Here is a 17,726-nt window from a genome sequence, read left to right on the forward strand (position 1 = left end):
GAGGTTAGGGGAACCAAGAGTGTCCGCAAGAGGGGGCGCACAGTCGGCCCGCGGGGTGCGGGTCCTGGGGTGAACGTCGGCAGCAGGGGCCGCCGGGAGGGCGCGGGGAGGAGGCGGGCAGGCGCAGGGGGGCAGGCCCGCGGGTCCGTCCGGGAGTCCAGGGGACCGGGAGTTGCGGGCGCAGCCAATGGGGGGCGGAGGCTGGGCGGCGCGCGGCGCTGATTGGCTGGCGCGGGCTTCTTAGGCGTGCGCGGCCCCCGCTTCATGTCTGTGCAGGAGTCGCGAGCTGGCGCCAGGGCGGCCGGAGGATGCCGAGGGGCCGGAGCCGGGCGGGCCGGAGGCCGAGGCGCGCGCTGACCCCCGCTCCCACCCCGTGAGCCCCGCCATCCGCCCGACGCGCCGTCCCTGAGCCCGCCGCCCCCCGGGCTCCCGCCCGTGCTGCCCGCTCCGAGGCCGCGCCCCCCTCCCGCGGCGCTGCGTGTGTAAGTTTGGGCTTCGAGAGCGGGCCGGGGGCCTGGGGCGCGCCGGGCTCTGAGAGGTCACTGCGGGGGCCTGGGCCCTGCGGGCCAGGCTGCGGGTGACTGCTTTGGTGTGCCTCGGTGAGAGGTCCTGCTCGTGTCGCCGGGGAGTGCGCGCGGGGGGTGGGGGTGGGCTGGCTCTGGGCTCGTGGGGCAGCGTGTGTGTTTGGGGAGGCGAGGTCAGTCCGTGTCAGCGCCAACTGTAGTTCTGTGCGTGTCGCTAGCATCGTGTGCCGCCGTGGGTGCTCGGGCGCCTGTCTTCAACTTCCAGTCGGTGTTTATGTGTTTGTGTACAGGGCTGGTGCGAGGGTGGGGGGGGGGCGGTGAGCGTCTGGCTGAAGTGCGACTCTGCGCGTTTGTTGGGGCCGCTGGTGTCGGTGCTTGGCCCCGCGTGTGACCCCGTGCGCACAGGTGCGTGGCTCCGGGACCCGGGTCACCGTGGGAGCGTGCGTGGCTGAGCCGGCTCCCCCACTCTCCTTTCGTTTTGAGCTTTGGGCTTTCCTCCCAGCCGGGACCGGTCTGCGGCTGAACTCGGCTGGGGCGCAGCGGCGCGCGGGACACCGTGTGGCGGGGCTTTGGGGGTGTCGGGCCGTGGTGGCGCCCCTCACGCCCCCTTCCGTCGTGCAGGGACGCCGCCACCGCCTCCGCCCAGGTCCCGGGCCTCCGCCGCCGGCCATGGAGGCGGCTCCGGAACAGCCGCGCTGGATGGCGCACCCCGCCGTGCTGAACGCTCAGCACCCAGACCCGCACCACCCGGGCCTGGCGCACAGCTACATGGAGCCCGCGCAGCTGCTGCCTCCCGACGAGGTGGACGTCTTCTTCAACCACCTCGACTCGCAGGGCAACCCGTACTACGCCAACCCGGCCCACGCGCGGGCGCGCGTCTCCTACAGCCCCGCGCATGGTGAGCCGGGGCCCGCGGGTGACTGGGAGCCCAGACGCCGAGCGCCCGGCGCGGGAGGGGACGAGGCCCGGCTGCCTGCTTCCCGGATGTGGGATCCGCAGGAATCGGAGCAGCTGAGAAATCGGGCCGGGAAAGGAGCGGGGCAGCGGCCTCTTGGGGAGGGTCTGGGCCCCGTAGGGCTTCTGCCCGTCTCCAGCTGGCCTGTGAGGGTTTCCTCCAGGCTTGTTCGGGGGTCCTTGTGTGCCACTGGTCCTTCCCCTCCGGACGGACATTCCTGACTATTGCCGGTTGGGGTGTTACATTTCTGGTTTTCTTTGGGGAGGGGTCACTTGGTTGTGGGGAGTTGTGGCCCTGTGTGTCCGTGTCCCGGCTCGGCGCAGCCTCGTGCACCCTGACCCCTCTCCCTCCCCCCGCAGCCCGGCTGACCGGAGGCCAGATGTGCCGCCCACACTTGTTGCACAGCCCGGGGCTGCCCTGGCTGGACGGGGGCAAAGCAGCCCTCTCCGCGGCTGCAGCACATCACCACAACCCCTGGACCGTGAGCCCCTTCTCCAAGACGCCGCTGCACCCCGCGGCTGCCGGAGGCCCCGGAGGCCCCCTCTCTGTGTACCCGGGGGCAGGGGGTGGGAGCGGGGGAGGCACTGGCAGCTCTGTGGCCTCCCTCCCCCCCACTGCAGCCCACTCGGGCTCCCACCTCTTCGGCTTCCCACCCACGCCACCCAAAGAAGTGTCTCCCGACCCCAGCACCACTGGGGCTGCCTCCCCAGCCTCCTCCTCCGCAGGGGGGGCTGCGGCCCGGGGGGAGGACAAGGACGGCGTCAAATACCAGGTGTCACTGACGGAGAGCATGAAGATGGAAAGTGGCAGTCCCCTGCGCCCAGGCCTGGCTGCCATGGGCACCCAGCCTGCCACACACCACCCAATCCCGACCTACCCCTCCTATGTGCCGGCCACCGCCCACGACTACAGCAGCGGGCTCTTCCACCCCGGAGGCTTCCTGGGTGGCCCGGCCTCCAGCTTCACCCCTAAGCAGCGGAGCAAGGCGCGCTCGTGCTCAGGTAAAGGCAGGGCCAGGGACCTAGTGGACGTGGGGACGGTTTGTGCTTTGCGGGGGAGGGGGCCGTGATATGGGAGATGGGGCAGTGTCGGTGTCCTGGATCCGGGATGGGTGACGTCCCTCTCTAATGGCCCCCAGCAGACCTTTGAGACCCCAGAACGGGGGACAAGGGACCCTAGAACTTTTGCCCTTAAGTGTTCCTGGTGGCCCCAAAGTTTATTGCCCATCCCCACTCCTCACCCTCCCCTCCGAGGTTGGCCACTGCCCGACCAGAACACACAACGGGAATCCCCCCTTCCCCTCCCTGCGTCTTAAGCGAAAATTCGAGCAGCCTCATGACTTAGCATGTGAGAGAATGCAATATGCAGGTGAGAGCAGTGAGGCGGTGCTGTGGGTGCACTCAGCCCTTCCCAGAGGCTCCAGACCCTTAAGGAATCTGGATCTCCGACTTCATCAGTCCGGGTCTTGGGATTTCGATGGCTCCCAATCTTCTCGGGAGATTTCACCGCCACCCCCCAGGCAAAGTTCCCGGGACCCGATGCCGCTCCCTGCCCCCTGGCACGTCCTTCACGCTCCCTCCCTGAGGGCTGGAGTGAGGGGCAGGAGCTGTAGGTGCCTCTGCCCCTCTGCTTCGGGAACTGGCTGGGACCGGGCTGGGTTGTCCAGGAATGCGGCTGCAGAGCGGACGCCGCTGTGGCTGGTGTGGGGCTCCTGCTGTCCACACCTCCTTCCAGTCCCTTTGAGACGGGGAAGAGGAAGATTTTTAAAACTTTTGCTGCTGAGTCCAGAAACCGCCTTTTCTTGCCCGTATGGACTGACAGCTTAAACTAAATGGGGAGAAATGTCCGGGGTAACAGCAGCTGTGTGGCTCCACCCTGCCGCCGCCAGTGCCCACTCCCGTCCCACCTCGGGGCCCTGTTTTGCTCAGACCAGCTCGCTTGCCTTTAATTAGTTCTTTCTCCCAAATTTGTTTTACATTCTATCTGAATTCCAGATGGCCCTTGAACAACAACAAAACAAAATACCACCACCACCAGACCAAGGTCACTTAGCCTACTCAGCCTCAAAAAACGAAAGGGCTTATTATTTATTTCATTTTAAAGGACAGCAACTTCCACCCCGGTCCAGGGCCTCGGCGGAAGGCAGGGAGGTGGGGGATTGAGAAGGAAGTGACCGTGGACGGACGGACGGAGAACAGAAAGACGGGGCTGAGGACACAGGACAGGGAGCGGGGACGCCGCTGGGGGGAAAGGACAGGGACAGAAGAGGAGAGGGACTAGGAAGGGGGCCGAATCCTCCCGGCCCAGCCGGCTTGAGCTGGCGACTCGTGCCCCCACCCTTGCTGCCCGTCGGCGAAGTTTGCTGTAAATACCCTCTCCCGGGCCGGCAGTGCTGAAGATCCCTGGGGCCCTGGCCACGCTCCTCCCTCCCGCCCCATTCCCCTGCCTTAAGCTACTCTCCGAATCCCACCTCCCACCTCCGGGGTCCCTCCTCCCACCAGGCTGGAGCTAAAAGTCCCACCCTGAAGCAGCCTGGCTGGCCCGCCGGCCCCCTCCTGTGACTTTGTCGGTTGAACAGGCTGGTGTCTCCCCCTGTCCCCTTTCAGAAGGCCGGGAGTGTGTCAACTGCGGGGCCACGGCTACCCCTCTCTGGCGGCGGGACGGCACCGGGCACTACCTGTGCAACGCCTGCGGCCTCTACCACAAGATGAACGGGCAGAACCGGCCCCTCATCAAGCCCAAACGGAGACTGGTAAGAGCAGGGCAGCCTGGGCTGGGGGCGTCGGCCTGGGCGGGAGCTGACAGTTAATGACAAAAAGAGCAAACCTTCAAATACAGGTGCTCTGGCGCCTGAACTCGTCATTAAAATCACTTGGGTGTCAGTTGGGGTTGCCCGGCTTTTAGGCGAGATTTCTTTCAGGCCAGATTTCCCCTCTGCAGCCCACCTGGTACCTTCAGGGATCCCCCAAAGTTGAGCTTCCAGGGGCTCAAGTCCAGTCCCCTGGCCTCTGTTAAACTCCTTTTAAAAATAGGGCCGTGAAGTAATTTTCCTTGTAGCCCAGGCTGCTCTCCCTGGCTTCCCCACACAGTCTCCTCACGCTTATTTAAATAAAACACACACACCAACCACCAAAAAAAACCTGCCCTTTATTATTTTTCCATGGAGTCACCTATACTGTGTATTTTCATTTGAGTGATTTTAAAAAAATGCCCTTTCGGATCTCCTGCCGGAGTTTCCTATCCGGACATCTGCAGCCCAAAGATAAGGAAACTTCGCGTATCTGTTTCCGGACTCCGCCAGTTTTCAGTCTCTCCTCGGCTCAGTCCTGCCTCTCGCTGGGCTGTTTTGAAACTTCTAATACCCTCCACTCTGCAAATAATGCGTAAAATGCTAAGGATAATAAATATATTTTTTCAGGGCGAAGTGATTTATGAGGCTTAAATCGCTTGCTGCTTCGGGGGCCCCCTTTTTTTTTTTCCCCTGGAGCGAGGGCGGGGTGAGGGCCCGGGTGGTGGAGGATGCGGGCTTGGTCCCTGAGTCAGAATTCCAGCTTCAGGCTGCTTACTCACCCTCACCCCTCCCCACCCCCGTGGCTGCAGGCCGGCCCCTCTGGACCAGGCTGGGGCCTGGGGCCACTCCCCGCCTCCCACCCCCACCCCTGCTGCCCGCGGTTCCCTGGGAAGTGCTCTTGTGGGTTTGCAGAGGGCGTTCTGCTTTCTGGGGTAAAGACTCTCTTGCCTCTTCTCTTGGGAGCCTTCAGCTCCCTTCTCCAGAAACCAGACGTTTCCAGGTCACCTCTGCCCTGCATTTCCTGAGGGGCTAGGGGGCAGTTAGAACTCCGAGGATTGGGGTATGGGGTGCTGGACACATAGACTGGTATTGTCCAATAAAAGCTGTGAAGATGGACACTTTGTACGTCTGCCCCGTCCACTGTGGTTGCCTCTAGCTCGTGTTGGGACTAGTGATCCTTTGAAATGTGGCTGGTGCAGTTGAAGCAACTGAATTAAATTCTAGTTCAGTTTAACTTAAATGGCCACAGGGCTAGTGGCTACTGCATTGGACACTGCAGCTCGACTCCCTGAGCATTTCACATCCCTGCCCTGGGCAGCTGCAGGGCCCCCTCCTCTGGCCTCAGGGGTTCAGGCACGCCCAGGATTATGGGTTTTCTGGGAGTGCGGCTCCAGACCCAGGTGCTCCAGGGGGCCCAGCTAGCCTTCTCAACCAGAAGACCCCTTCTCAGAGCCTCAGTTTCCCCATCTGTAGCGTTAGATTGTTTGGTGATGGGGGAGGTGGCTACGTGTTCCTTCCAGCTCTTGCAACCCCTTTGATTCTGAGATGAGGCTTCAGAGAGTCCTTTATTCTAAAGTTCTGTGACGGTTTAGGTCTCCGATTCTAGAATTCCACGGCTCTGAGATGCCTTGATTCCCCTGTGAGATTTGCTGCTCCTGGGCTAAGCTGGCGGGGGCCGGGGTGGCGCGAGGGTCTGGGAGAAGGTGGGGGGGGGGCCGTGGGAGCCCAGCCTGCTGACGCCACGCCTCCCCTCCCCCCTTCCCTTCCAGTCGGCCGCCAGGAGAGCGGGCACCTGTTGTGCAAATTGTCAGACGACAACCACCACCTTATGGCGCCGCAACGCCAACGGGGACCCTGTGTGCAACGCCTGTGGCCTCTACTACAAGCTGCACAATGTAGGTCCGCCCGCCTGGCCCGCCCCGCCTCCCGGGGGAACGCTGCGCTTCGCGCGGCAGCCTCCAGCGTGGCTTGGCTTGGGAAGCCGCCCCGAGCGCCAGAAGGGCTTCCCACGAGGGGGGCGAGCTGGCTGGCTGGGAGGATGGGAGGGGCAGGGGCCGGTGGGTCGAGGACAGCGGTATCTCGGCTTTGGGGTGGGGTTTGGGGGGCGGCGCTGGCACCTCGTGGGCCGAACGCCCTGCAGGCTGCCGGGCAGCCCCACGCAGTGAAAGGCGCCTTTCTCAAGATGGCAGCGGTGCTGGCGGGAAGACGGTGGTGGGCGGTGGGCCTTTGGAAGTGGGCCCCCTCCCCGCCCCGTGCGAGCTGGGGGTGGGCTTCTTGCTCTGGGAAGGGAGCTCCACCCCCTGAAAGCTCCGTGGTCGCCCCCAGGTGAACAGGCCGCTGACCATGAAGAAGGAAGGCATCCAGACTCGGAACCGGAAGATGTCCAACAAGTCCAAGAAGAACAAGAAGGGGGCCGAGTGCTTCGAGGAGCTGTCCAAGTGCATGCAGGAGAAGGCCTCCCCCTTCAGCGCGGCTGCCCTGGCCGGACACATGGCGCCTGTGGGCCACCTCCCGCCCTTCAGCCACTCGGGACACATCTTGCCCACCCCGACGCCCATCCACCCCTCCTCCAGCCTGTCCTTCGGCCACCCCCACCCATCCAGCATGGTGACCGCCATGGGCTAGGGACCGCCCCCCACGGACCGACAGACAGATGCCGGGGAAGGCGCTCCCGGGACGGGGGGCAGGGACCAGACCCTCGGCTGCCCGTCCCTCCCCGGAGACTGACGCTGCCCTGCCAACCCAGCTGGAGCCCCGCGCTGCCTCACCTGTGGGCCCGTCGGCCGTCACTGTGAAGATGCTCCCTGGGCTGGGAGGCTGCCTCGGCCTCCCAGGTGGGGCCTCCACCACGGATAACTGTTTGGCGAGCAGAAAGGACAACTTTACGAAGACTGGGGGCAAGGGACCCACGCAGGAAACCGCGTCGTGGAAGGAGGAGGGAGTAGAGGCAAAAGTAATTTATTTGCTCTTGTTTCTCACGAGGACTGGGAGACTTGGGCGGTCTGAGCTGCCCCAAGTTCGCGGGGCTTCCTCGGCGCCAAGGGCCACTTGACCGTTCCCCGTGCCCGGCTCCGGGGGCAGGTCTTCGGGGACCTCGGCCTGCACCCTCTCCACTGGCTCCCTCTCTGAAAGCGCTGAACCCAGGCCGGGCGCAGAGGGCAGAGACAATCACGGGCGGTCCCGCGCAGATTCCCAGGCCGGGGCTGGGTCACAGGAAGGAAACGTTTTCTTGAGAGGGGAAGCGTCTCTCCGATTGCTCCCCTGGCCTCTGAGGCTGAGGCTGGGGTGACCCGTGCGCCCTAGACGGGTCTGAGCTACAGCCACCTCCTCTGCTCGGCGGACCCCTGTACATACATCCTCCTTCTGCTAACCCCTAAACCCCCTCCTCTCCGACTCTGAGACAAAAGAAGAAAATGTTTAAAAAAAAAAAAAACAAAAAAAACCTACATAAGCTTAACTCGCCGATGAGTTAGTTGTTTTATTTTTAAACTCTTTTTGGGTCCAGTCAATTGTACGTTGCCACGAAAGCCCTTGCTATGGAAAGGAATAAAACCTACAAACCAAGGCTGTAGCTTCGCAGTTATTTTTGGAAAAGTTCTCAGATCCCACGGCCCTAGGACGGGGAGCCAGGGGCCAGGGGTGGGGCCTCGGCTGCTCCTGGCTTCCAGGGGGCTGACCTGGCAGGTGGCGAAGGCAGGAGCTGGGGGTGGGTCAGAGCCAGGACCGAGCGAGAGGCCACGACCCTGCTGGGTCCTGGGAGGTGCCAGGGTTCTGCTCTGCCTTGCTGTGGCTGTCTGGATCCTTCCCAAGGTACAGCTGTACATAACTGTGTCCGAGCTTAGATTCTGTATGCGGCAGTGGCGGGGTGCGGTGGCCAGCAAGGACCCGGCCCAGGAAGAGGGTTGTGCTGATATAGTCCAAGTGCAATATGGGGGGCACCACAGCCAGAAGTAACTTATTTTGTACTAGTATCCGCATAAGAAAAAGAATCGGCAGTATTTTCTGGTCTTATGTTTTATTTGGCCTGTTTTATTTTGGATTAGTGAACTAAGTTATTGTTAATTATGTACAACATTTATATATTGTCTGTAAAAATTGTATGCTATCTTCCTATTCCTTCAAAGTGAAAACTGTTAAGAGTAATAAAATACTTTTTGTGAATGCCTCTGGCCTGTCTTGTGGGCTCCTGGGGCTCCTGGGTCCCAGCTGCTGAGGTCATTAAGACCGAATCAGTCCTGCAGCCGGTGATTTGGATGGAAGGGCCCCTGGAACAGGAGAGGGGCCCTGTCTGGCCGGGGTCTGAGGTCCTGACCCTCCTCCCCTGAAAACTGCTCCCGTCTGAATTCTGGTCCTGGCTGGGTGGATACCGGGGAGGCTCAGGAAGGCTACGGGTTCTGCAGCCTTTAGCCCACGTTCTGACCCTTTTCCTAAGGGCTCACAGAACCCAGCAAGGACTGATCCCCCTCCCCATGCCGTCCTCTTCCTTCCACGTTCATTGACAAACCTGGTCACTAGTGTCTTTGATCACTCATGTCATTGACGGCTGTTCTCTTTAATCAGTGATACTGGTTATTGGAGACAGTCATCATGACTGATATTCCTGATCAATGACATGTCTGATCACTGGAGCCTGTGACCACAGACATCTGATTACTAACAATTGATCGCCAACATGTGATCACCAATAGTTCATCGATGCCCTCTGATCAGTGATGTGTCTGATCACTGACATCCACAAGATGTGATCACCGATGTCTCCAGAGACTGACCGTGCTCACCAATAATAGGTCTGATCATGAATATCTCTTACCACCAACGTTCCACACCTCGTCACCAGTATTTCTATCCAGTGTGTCTGGTTGCTAACATCCGATAACCGCCACGTCTGTGATCGCCGGGACCTCTCATCACCCATGTTTCCTGATGACCAGCGTGCTGATCGCCACTGCACCCTGTCTCTAACGTCCTAGGTCATCAACAAGTATGATCACCGGTGTCACTGATCACTATTTTTCTCATCAATGACAGATCTGATCACTCATATGGGATCAGCATCTCCAAGCACACAATTTCTCATCACTGATGTCTTCTTAGCAATGTCCTTGGCCACTTTTCTCCAATCACCAACATCTCTAGCCAACCATGTACGTGATGGCCAATGCCCCTGATCGTGGACTCTTACCGTCAAGTTTTCTGACTACCAACATGGTCACCGTCACACTGGTTACTAATAACCCTGACTGCTCAGCGCTCATCATCGTGTCCTACTTCGGTGGCTGCTGGGTCTTCTCACCTTCCAAGTCCCCGACGACCAATGTCCCTTATACCCCGATCGCCAACCTCCCTGGTCGTGGGTATCACCAGTCACCTGTGTCTCTGATCACTTGATTCTCTAAGCATCAATGCCTTTGATCCCTAGAAGATCACACACCACCAAGATCTCTGGGGGGCTCATCACTGACTCTGACCACCAATATCTCCTCTACCCTTGGTTATCGAATACATGACACCAATGCTCCCATCACATCCTCACTCCCCCCATGTTCCTGGTGTATGGTTAATGATATCGCCAACCAGAGATCACTCTGATCACCAAGATCTCTGTGCCACGTTTGAATGACACCGTCTCCCCATGACGTGTGCCACCGTCCCTGACCCTTATTATCATAATTTCTGCTCCCTGCGTCCCTGATGGTATTTGATGGTCACTCCCCGCAGCCCTCAAGTCCCCTGTCCAGGAGGCTCCCCTTCCATCCTCCTCACCCCCAGACCGTGTGCCGGCAGGGGTCACTCGGGGCCGGGGGAGAGACGGGGGAGCGATGGGGGAGCATCCCTGGGACTCTGCCTCAGGACGCCTCTGCCCCTGCTGTGCCACTGCTACCCTGCCCGTGTCCTTTCTGTGGAGAAGCAGAGCAAGCAGGAACAGCTCCGGTGTGTAGCTGGGGGGCACTGCCGGCCCATCTCAAAGCGCAGGGGCCCCGGGCCCTCTCAGGCCCCCTCAGCAGCTCCCCTTCCAGCCCTTCCCCAGCTCATGGCGCCCTCGCCTCCCCTCCTGGCAGCCGTGGCCACAGCGAGGGCAGGGCTGGTCCTGCTGGCCTGCGCCCCGGCTCCTGACTGCAAGTGAGAGCGTCTATCAGATCGTGCACCCAAGTGCACACACGCGCGTGCCCGATGAACGCTGAGACGCCAGGCACTGCTCTGGGGGTGGGGACCACACGGCACACGAGACAAGCAAGAGTCTCTGCGCTCGGACAGCTTACATCCTAGGCCGTGAGCACCGCGGCAGCCCAGCGGGGCCTCTGGCAAACGGGCCTAGCCGCCGGGCCCGAATCCAGAGCCCGGGCCAGAACCTGGAGTCCAGAGCTTAGAGACCCAGACAGTCTGCACCCCAGAACTCAGGAGCCAGAGGCCAAACACAGAGCACTGAGCGTCGCCCCCAAACCCAGAACCTGGGGCGAGGACTCTGAGCCTGGGGCCCGGAACCTGGACCTCGGAATCCAGAGCTCAGAACAGACAGCCCGGAACCTGGGCCTTGGAGGCGGACCCGAAAGCCACAGCCTAGGGCGTGGAGCTCAGAACCCAGAACTGAGTACTGACGACGTGGACCCCCGAGTCTAGACCGTGGCTCCGGACCTCCAGCCAGAATCCAGAGCCCAGAAGGACCACACTGACAGCGGCCTCCCCTCGCGTCTCTATCACTCCCAGTCTTACTTCTTTCCTTCTGCGGGCCAGCGTTACCGGAGGAGCCCCGGCCAGGCATCGCGCAAGGTGCTCAGGTTCCGAAGAGCAGGGTGGCGACCGTCCCGTCCCTCTCCCGTCCCCGTGGTCATTCATGGGTTGGCGGTAGGTGCTTCCCAAACATCTGTTGAATGAGATCCACTCATTTATCCCACGAATGTTTACTGACCCCATTTGTGCTTGGCATTCGGGTGGGGGATGAAACATACAAAGATCCTTGCTGGGGCCCTGGTTGGGGGGGAGGCGGTGGGGGTCGGGGGGATGCCGCTGAGGAGCACGGGCGGCCTCCGGGAGCGGGGGACGCACACTGGCCCTGGAGGCCCAGGTTCAAGGCCCAGCAAGTCACTGCTGAGCAGTACAACCAGGGTCAGGGCTCCTGCAGCTTCTGTGCCCACCCCAGTGGCGATGAGTCCCGCAGCCCAGAGTCATTGTGCTGGCAACGGTTTCGATTCCGTGGCCTCAGAGCCCCCAGGTAGGGCGGGCGGGAGGCAGGCAGGCCTCTCAGGGCGATGGTGCCCTTCTGGCTCTGCGGGCGGCGCCAGGGTGCCCGGGCTGGGTTGGCCTTTGCTCCGTCTGTTTGCACCCAGTGGGGCTGGCGGCCCAGGGCCCTTCCTCCCTTCCTGCTTCCCGGGCTGCTTCTTCCCATGTTCAGTAGAAGAACCCAACCCCCTGCTGTAATTCTTACAGACCAGCTCTGTCCCCCACAAAGGCCCTCCTGCCTCCTGCTGACCCACTGCTGGGAACAGGGAAGGGAAAAAGCCTTCCAGTCCCCAAGGCCACAGAATGGACCCCACCCCAGGGGAACCGGGTTTGGGAGGAATGCCTGCATCCACCTCACCTGGGATGAAGGGAAGACGACACCACAGCGCTGTCCTGTGCTGACAGGACGGCCGGCACATCACAAGGCCACTGGGTTTGTTTTGCTTCTAGGCAAAATGACGAAACGATTCCAAACTTTATCTGGAAAAACTAACAAGACCAGCAGAACAAGTCAGAAAATTAGGGAAAATAGAGCGAGGGCTGTGTGTGTGTGTGTGTGTGTGTGTGTGTGTGTGTGTGTGTGTGTGTGTGTGTGTGTGTGTGTGTGTGTGTGTGTGTGTGTGTGTGTGTGTGTGTGTGTGTGTGTGACGCTTTCTAATATTAAACAAGATTCTATGATCACAATTGTTCAAACCTTGTGGTTGTGCCGTCAGAATAAGTAGATCAATGGCTCAGGCTCGGGTAAGCCCGAAAGAGCCCCTATTATTTATAAGATAATGGATGATAAAGGAGGTATCCTGATCAATGCAGTGGGAAGGGTTATTCAAGCCAGCGGTGTTGGAACACCCGGCGGAACAGCACCTCCCTGGGCGAAGACCTGCTCTGATCTAGGACCAGCAGCCTGAGGTCTGACAAAAATATGAATGAATGGCAAATGATTTTAAATTAGGAGATCCAGGGAGTTCCCTGGCAGTCCAGTGGCTAGGATTCCAGGCTTTCACAGCCATGGCCCAGGTTCAATCCCTCGTTGGGGAACTGAGATCCCATAAGCCGCACAGTGCGGCCAAAAAAAAAAAAAAAAAAAAAATTAGGAAATTCACTTAAAAATAGGTAGAAGATCTGGCCCGGAAGGGACTGTGTGTCTGCAGGGCCATTTCTGCATCTCTCCCCTCAGGAAGCCCTGTCTCTGTCTCTACCTGGCCCCTCTTGCCCAGGCCTGTCTGGGTCTCAGGGACACTGGGTTTGAGTCCTCAGGTCACATGTATTCTATTCCACATTCCAGATTTCTTAAGGAGTTAGTTTCGAAACAATCCACTGCAACCTACCAGCTGGATCACCCAGGTTGGTTCCCCAACAGATAAAATGGCAAAGGAACACTGCAAACCTCAAGGTTAAGTTTGTCCTTTCTAGGAACCAAAGAGAAAAAAGGAAAAATTGTTGAACACACAAGATGCCAAAGCTTCTGGAGCAGGGAGGGAGTGGTGGGATAATGGCTGGGATCACGCGTTTGAAATGAACTCTGAGATCACGATTCCAATTCCAAGACTTGAATGCTGAGTAATCTTCCAGATACCTTTAACAAGAAACTCTGACATAGAGATGTTCAGGACATCATTATTTACAAAACGGAGAGACTGGATACAACCTAAATACTCAGAAAAAGGGCATGATGAGAGTACATTCACAGAAGACCTAAAGCAGGGACTTGAGCAGGCATCTGCACCTCTGTTCACAGCAGCCAAAAGGTGGAAGCGACCCAAGTGTCCATCAACAGATGAACAGATAAAGAAGATGTGGTCCATCCATACGATGGAATATTACTCAGCTTTAAAAAGAAAGGAAATTCTGACACCTGCTACAACATGGATGAACCTTAAGGACATTATGCTCAGTGAAACGACTCTGACAAAAAGACAAATACTGTGTGATCCCACTTATTTGAGGTCCCAAGAGCAGTCAGATTCATAGAGACAGGGAGAGGGGGAGGGGGAGCTAGTGTTTGATGGGGACAGAGTTTCAGTTTGGGAAGATGAGAAGGTTCTGGAGGTGATGGAGGTGATGGCTACACAACAGTGTGACTGTACTTAAGGCCACTGAACTGTGCACTTTAAAATGGTTAAAATAGTAAAATTTACGTTATGTGTATTTTACCACAATAAAAAAAGCAGACAGGTGAGGGAACTATAGGACATCCACGAGAAAGCCTTTAAAATGCCTCCCGAAGGTTACCCTCTTAGAGCCGAGTCACGGGCTACAAGCGTCTAACACGATGACAAGAGTCATTGCAGCATGTGGGAAAAGAACTGTCACCAAATGCTAACAAATGGTGACAGCTCTGTGATAGATGATTTCTCCTTTTCCTCCCCATTTTCCAAGTTTTCTGTAACGAGGGTTAATAGCATTAATGATAAAAAGTAATATTTAAAGATAATCCTTGCAAAATGGGAGATAATTTTGCAATTATGCAAACATGCAAAAACTCAAAATACAAAAATGCAGTACATAATAAAAAGACCCCCCACACACACACACAGTCAAGAAGAAGAGAAAACCAGGCAAAGGATACAGACAGGTCCTTCCTAATAGACATGTAAATAAACACTTGATAAACATTTGGACAGGAGCTCAACCTCAGAAAGAATCAAGTACATGCACATTTCGCAAGGAGGTACCACTTTTTACCTCTCCTCTCAGAAAAATGGAAAAGGCCCGCCATAGTAGAAACAGCTGCTAGCATGTGCCATATGTGGGAATGCTGATCGAAATTCCAAGCTCTCCTCAGGTGCACTTCACAGAAACACTAGAAATAAAAGCTAAACTGCAGGGTTCTTTGGGGGGATAAAAAGCAAACTGCAGAACAATATATAATGTATGATTTTTTGTTTTAAAAATGTTTGTGTATGGGGCTTCCCTGGTGGCGCAGTGATGGCCGCTGAGCCTGCGCGTCCCGAGCCTGTGCTCCGCAACGAAAAGGCCACAACAGTGAGAGGCCCGCGTACCACAAAAAAAAAAAAAAAATGTTTGTGTACATATAGAAAAAAACCCGGGAAGACATATGCCTAATGAATAACAGTGGTTACTTCCGGGAAGTATGAGAGACCGGGGTGGTGAGAGGGTACTTTTCACTTTATAAACTTGGGCTAATATTTTAAGGTGTTATGTGCCACTTTTGTAATGTAGGAAATAATCATTCACAAAACCTTTTTTCTTTTCTCTGCCTTGTTCCTGGTTGGTCTCTCTCCCTGGGATGTTCTCCCCTTCAGATTTGCCGGGAGAACTTCTCTTCATCCTTCAAAACCCCAGCCAAAGATATGAGAGGAAGCCTTATCTGAAGTCTCCCTCCCCTCAGCCCCTCAGAGCTCCCTAGTTCCTAACCAATGTCACCAAAGGACAAGGCCTGACTGTGGGGCATACAGAGCTGCCTCTCTCTTGCTGTGCAGCCTTGAGCAAGTGGCTTAGCCTCTCTGAATCCTGACTCCTCACCAGTAAAACAAGACCACACTTTGCAGGGTTGTTACAAGGATAATATGGGGAAGGCAAAGGTTCCTCAGTCCTTGGAGAGCTCACCCAACAAGGAGGTCGCCTTCTAATGCCATTTCAGTCAGTGGGCTTCAGACTGAGCCCTGATGCCCGTCTCCACTCCTAGAAGCCCAGGGTGTTTGGGGACCTCTTTGTTCTTCCTTCCCCACAGCACCTAAGGCTGCCAGGGATGGGAGGGCCGAAGGGACGGCCCTGGCTGTTCAGCAGGTGCTTTCAGCATTTCCTCCCATCCGGCCCCCAAGTGGGCAGGGTGCCCTCAGATCATCCTCCTGTATAGCTGCGGACACTGAGTACAGGCAGGGCTGGGGCTCCCACTCCCTGGGATGGCTCCCCCTGGCATGCAGGCTGGAGTGGGGGCGGGGGTCTTCTCCCAGGAGACGGACGTGGTGGACCCAGCCCAGCGGCCTCCTCCTACCACTCCATCTGTCCCCCCAGCCCACACTGCAGGGCTCCCTAGGGGACCCTGGGAAAATGCCGTCCTTATTCCTTCTCCCTGCTCCTCCCCCCAGATTGGGCTGTGCTGACCTGGGGGGAGGGCTGTGATCCAGGTTTCCCAGGCGTGGCGGGGACGCTGGGACGGCCCCTCCCCTTCCTCAGAATTTAGGGATGCAGGGGACGTTTCTACACATTCCCTGAGCCCCCTTACACTGCCCAGCTCCACCCTCACCCACACAGCAGCACGCTGGCCTCCTCGTGACCCCCCCGGCCTCCAGCTCGTGCTCTGCGATCTGTCTCTTCAGCCATTGGGATCTTTCATAACCTTTTAATTTAAATTATGAAATATTTCAGATAGCCAAATATATAACTAACAATACAACAGCCCCCCTCCCTGACCCCGTACTGATTTTCTATTCTGTGTAAGAAATCCCCACAGGGACTTCTGGTGGCGCAGTGGTTAAGAATCCGCCTGCCAATGCAGGGGACATGGGTCCGAGCCCTGGTCCGGGAAGATCCCACATGCCGCAGAGCAACCAAGCCTGTGCGCCACAACTACTGAGCCTGCATGCCACAAATACTGAGCCCACGTGCCACAACTACTGAAGCGCATGCGCCTAGAGCCCATGCTCTGTAGCAAGAGAAGCCACCACAATGAGAAACCCACGCACGCAACAAAGAGTAGCCACCGCTCGCCGCAACTAGAGAAAACCCGCATAGCAGTGAAGACCCAATGCAGCCAAAAATGAATAAATACATAAATAAATAAAAATATATATATATAAAAGAAAAAAGAAATCCCAACGAACTCAGCAGCTTAGAAGCACACAGGTTTCTGTCTCACGGTCTGTGGGTCAGGAGCCTAGGCGCGGTGTAGCTACGGTCCCACGCGGCTACCAGCAAGATGGAGACCAGGGCTGGGTTCTCATCAGACGCTGGACCAGGGAAACACTGATCGGCTGTCACGGCGGCTTCCTGCTTCAAAGCCAGTCAGAGAAAAGACTCTGCAAGAGGGACCAACATGACAGCTTATACAATGTCCTGTAGTCCCGGAATGACACCAGGCCCCGCTTCTCCCGGGGTGGGGGCGGGGTAAGCCTAGAACTGGAACTACTGAGTCAAGGGACTCAGCACCCTCACACTGACAGGACAAGGCCAAGACTTTCCAAACTTCTTGTCCCAATTAACTTTCCCACCAGCAGGCTTCGGGAATTTCGCATCCTCACCACCACTTGGTCATTCATGTCAGCCTTTTACATTTTTACCAGTTTGTTGGGTATGAAGTAGTCTCGTTGTGGAGAGATCTTTCTGGAACATGCAACTGATCACGTCCCTCTCCCTCCCCCCACTTCAAATCTTCCCAAGGGCTCCCCACCCTGGGACACATCCAAGCTCTTGGGCCTGGCATCTGAGCCTCTGCAGCCCTCGTCCCCTCAGGCCCAGGCAACCGCTCGATGTTTCGAGGTTCTGACTTGATGAATTTATTAGGAAATAAACAGCCAAACAGGTCAGCCTTATGTTTTCAATGTTCACATGAAGGAAGCGAATGCCTTTGGCACACAGAAAGCATGGATGCAGCATAACTGCACATCAAGTGATGATTCTGGGGTGTAGCCCAGGGTTCCTGGCCTTGCTCTGCTGACACCTGGCCTGTCGTGTGACTGCAGGAGTTTGGCAGCGTCCCTGGCCTCGCCCCACAAGATGCCACGAGCACCCCCTCCAAGTCATGACAATTCGAAATGCCTCCAGGGCTTCCCTGGTGGCGCAGTGGTTAAGAACCCGCCTGCCAATGCAGGGGACATGGGTTCGAGCCCTGGTCCGGGAAGATCCCACATGCTGCAGAGCAACTAAGCCTGCGCGCCACAACTACTGAGCCCACGTGCCACAACTACTGAGCCCGCACGCCTAGAGCCTGTGCTCCACAACAAGAGAAGCCACTGCAATGAGAAGGCCACGCACCGTGACAGAGTAGCCCCTGCTCGCCACAACCAGAGAAAAGCCCAGGCGCAGGAACGAAGACCCAACGCAGCCAAATAAATACATAAATAATAAAAATAAATAACATCAAATAATAAAATAAATTTATATAAAAAAAAGTGTCTCCAGTCATTGCAAATGGCCCCTGGGGAGGGAGCACCGCCCCTGTTGGCACCAGCGGTTTAGAAAAAGATGAATTCCTACTGCACCCAGGACAGTGCAGACTGAGAACGCAGACGTGTTTACAATTGCACGAGGAACACCTTCCCCCCTGGAAATATTATGT

At 57.4% G+C, this 17,726-nt stretch overlaps 1 protein-coding gene and 1 long non-coding RNA gene across 2 annotated transcripts; one reads left to right on the plus strand and one right to left on the minus strand.

Moving 5' to 3' along the window:
- Nucleotides 1-307: 307 nt before the first annotated feature.
- Nucleotides 308-7,358, plus strand: GATA2 (GATA binding protein 2). Its single transcript, XM_060021520.1, has 6 exons — nucleotides 308-482; nucleotides 1,146-1,422; nucleotides 1,839-2,480; nucleotides 4,086-4,231; nucleotides 6,040-6,165; nucleotides 6,596-7,358. Exons 2-6 carry the CDS (start codon nucleotides 1,194-1,196, stop codon nucleotides 6,893-6,895), a joined length of 1,443 nt encoding a protein of 480 aa, XP_059877503.1. The 5' UTR covers nucleotides 308-482; nucleotides 1,146-1,193; the 3' UTR covers nucleotides 6,896-7,358.
- Nucleotides 7,342-12,924, minus strand: LOC132431752 (uncharacterized). Its single transcript, XR_009520792.1, has 4 exons — nucleotides 12,814-12,924; nucleotides 11,847-11,977; nucleotides 10,982-11,132; nucleotides 7,342-7,473 (listed from the first exon to the last, which is right to left on the minus strand). It is a non-coding gene; the product is annotated as an uncharacterized lncRNA (long non-coding RNA).
- Between the last annotated feature and the right edge of the window lie 4,802 nt (nucleotides 12,925-17,726).

Source organism: Delphinus delphis, chromosome 10 (assembly GCF_949987515.2).
Source record: "Delphinus delphis chromosome 10, mDelDel1.2, whole genome shotgun sequence".
In the NCBI taxonomy this organism is placed as follows: Eukaryota; Metazoa; Chordata; class Mammalia; order Artiodactyla; family Delphinidae; genus Delphinus; species Delphinus delphis.

Coding starts and splice junctions, on each gene's coding strand:
- GATA2 (XM_060021520.1), top strand. CDS start 1,194: ATGGAGGCGGCTCCGGAACAGCCGCGCTGGATGGCGCACCCCGCCGTG. Junction 1,423..1,838: donor CTCCTACAGCCCCGCGCATG/GTGAGCCGGGGC, acceptor CTCCCCCCGCAG/CCCGGCTGACCGGAGGCCAG. Junction 4,232..6,039: donor TCAAGCCCAAACGGAGACTG/GTAAGAGCAGGG, acceptor CTTCCCTTCCAG/TCGGCCGCCAGGAGAGCGGG.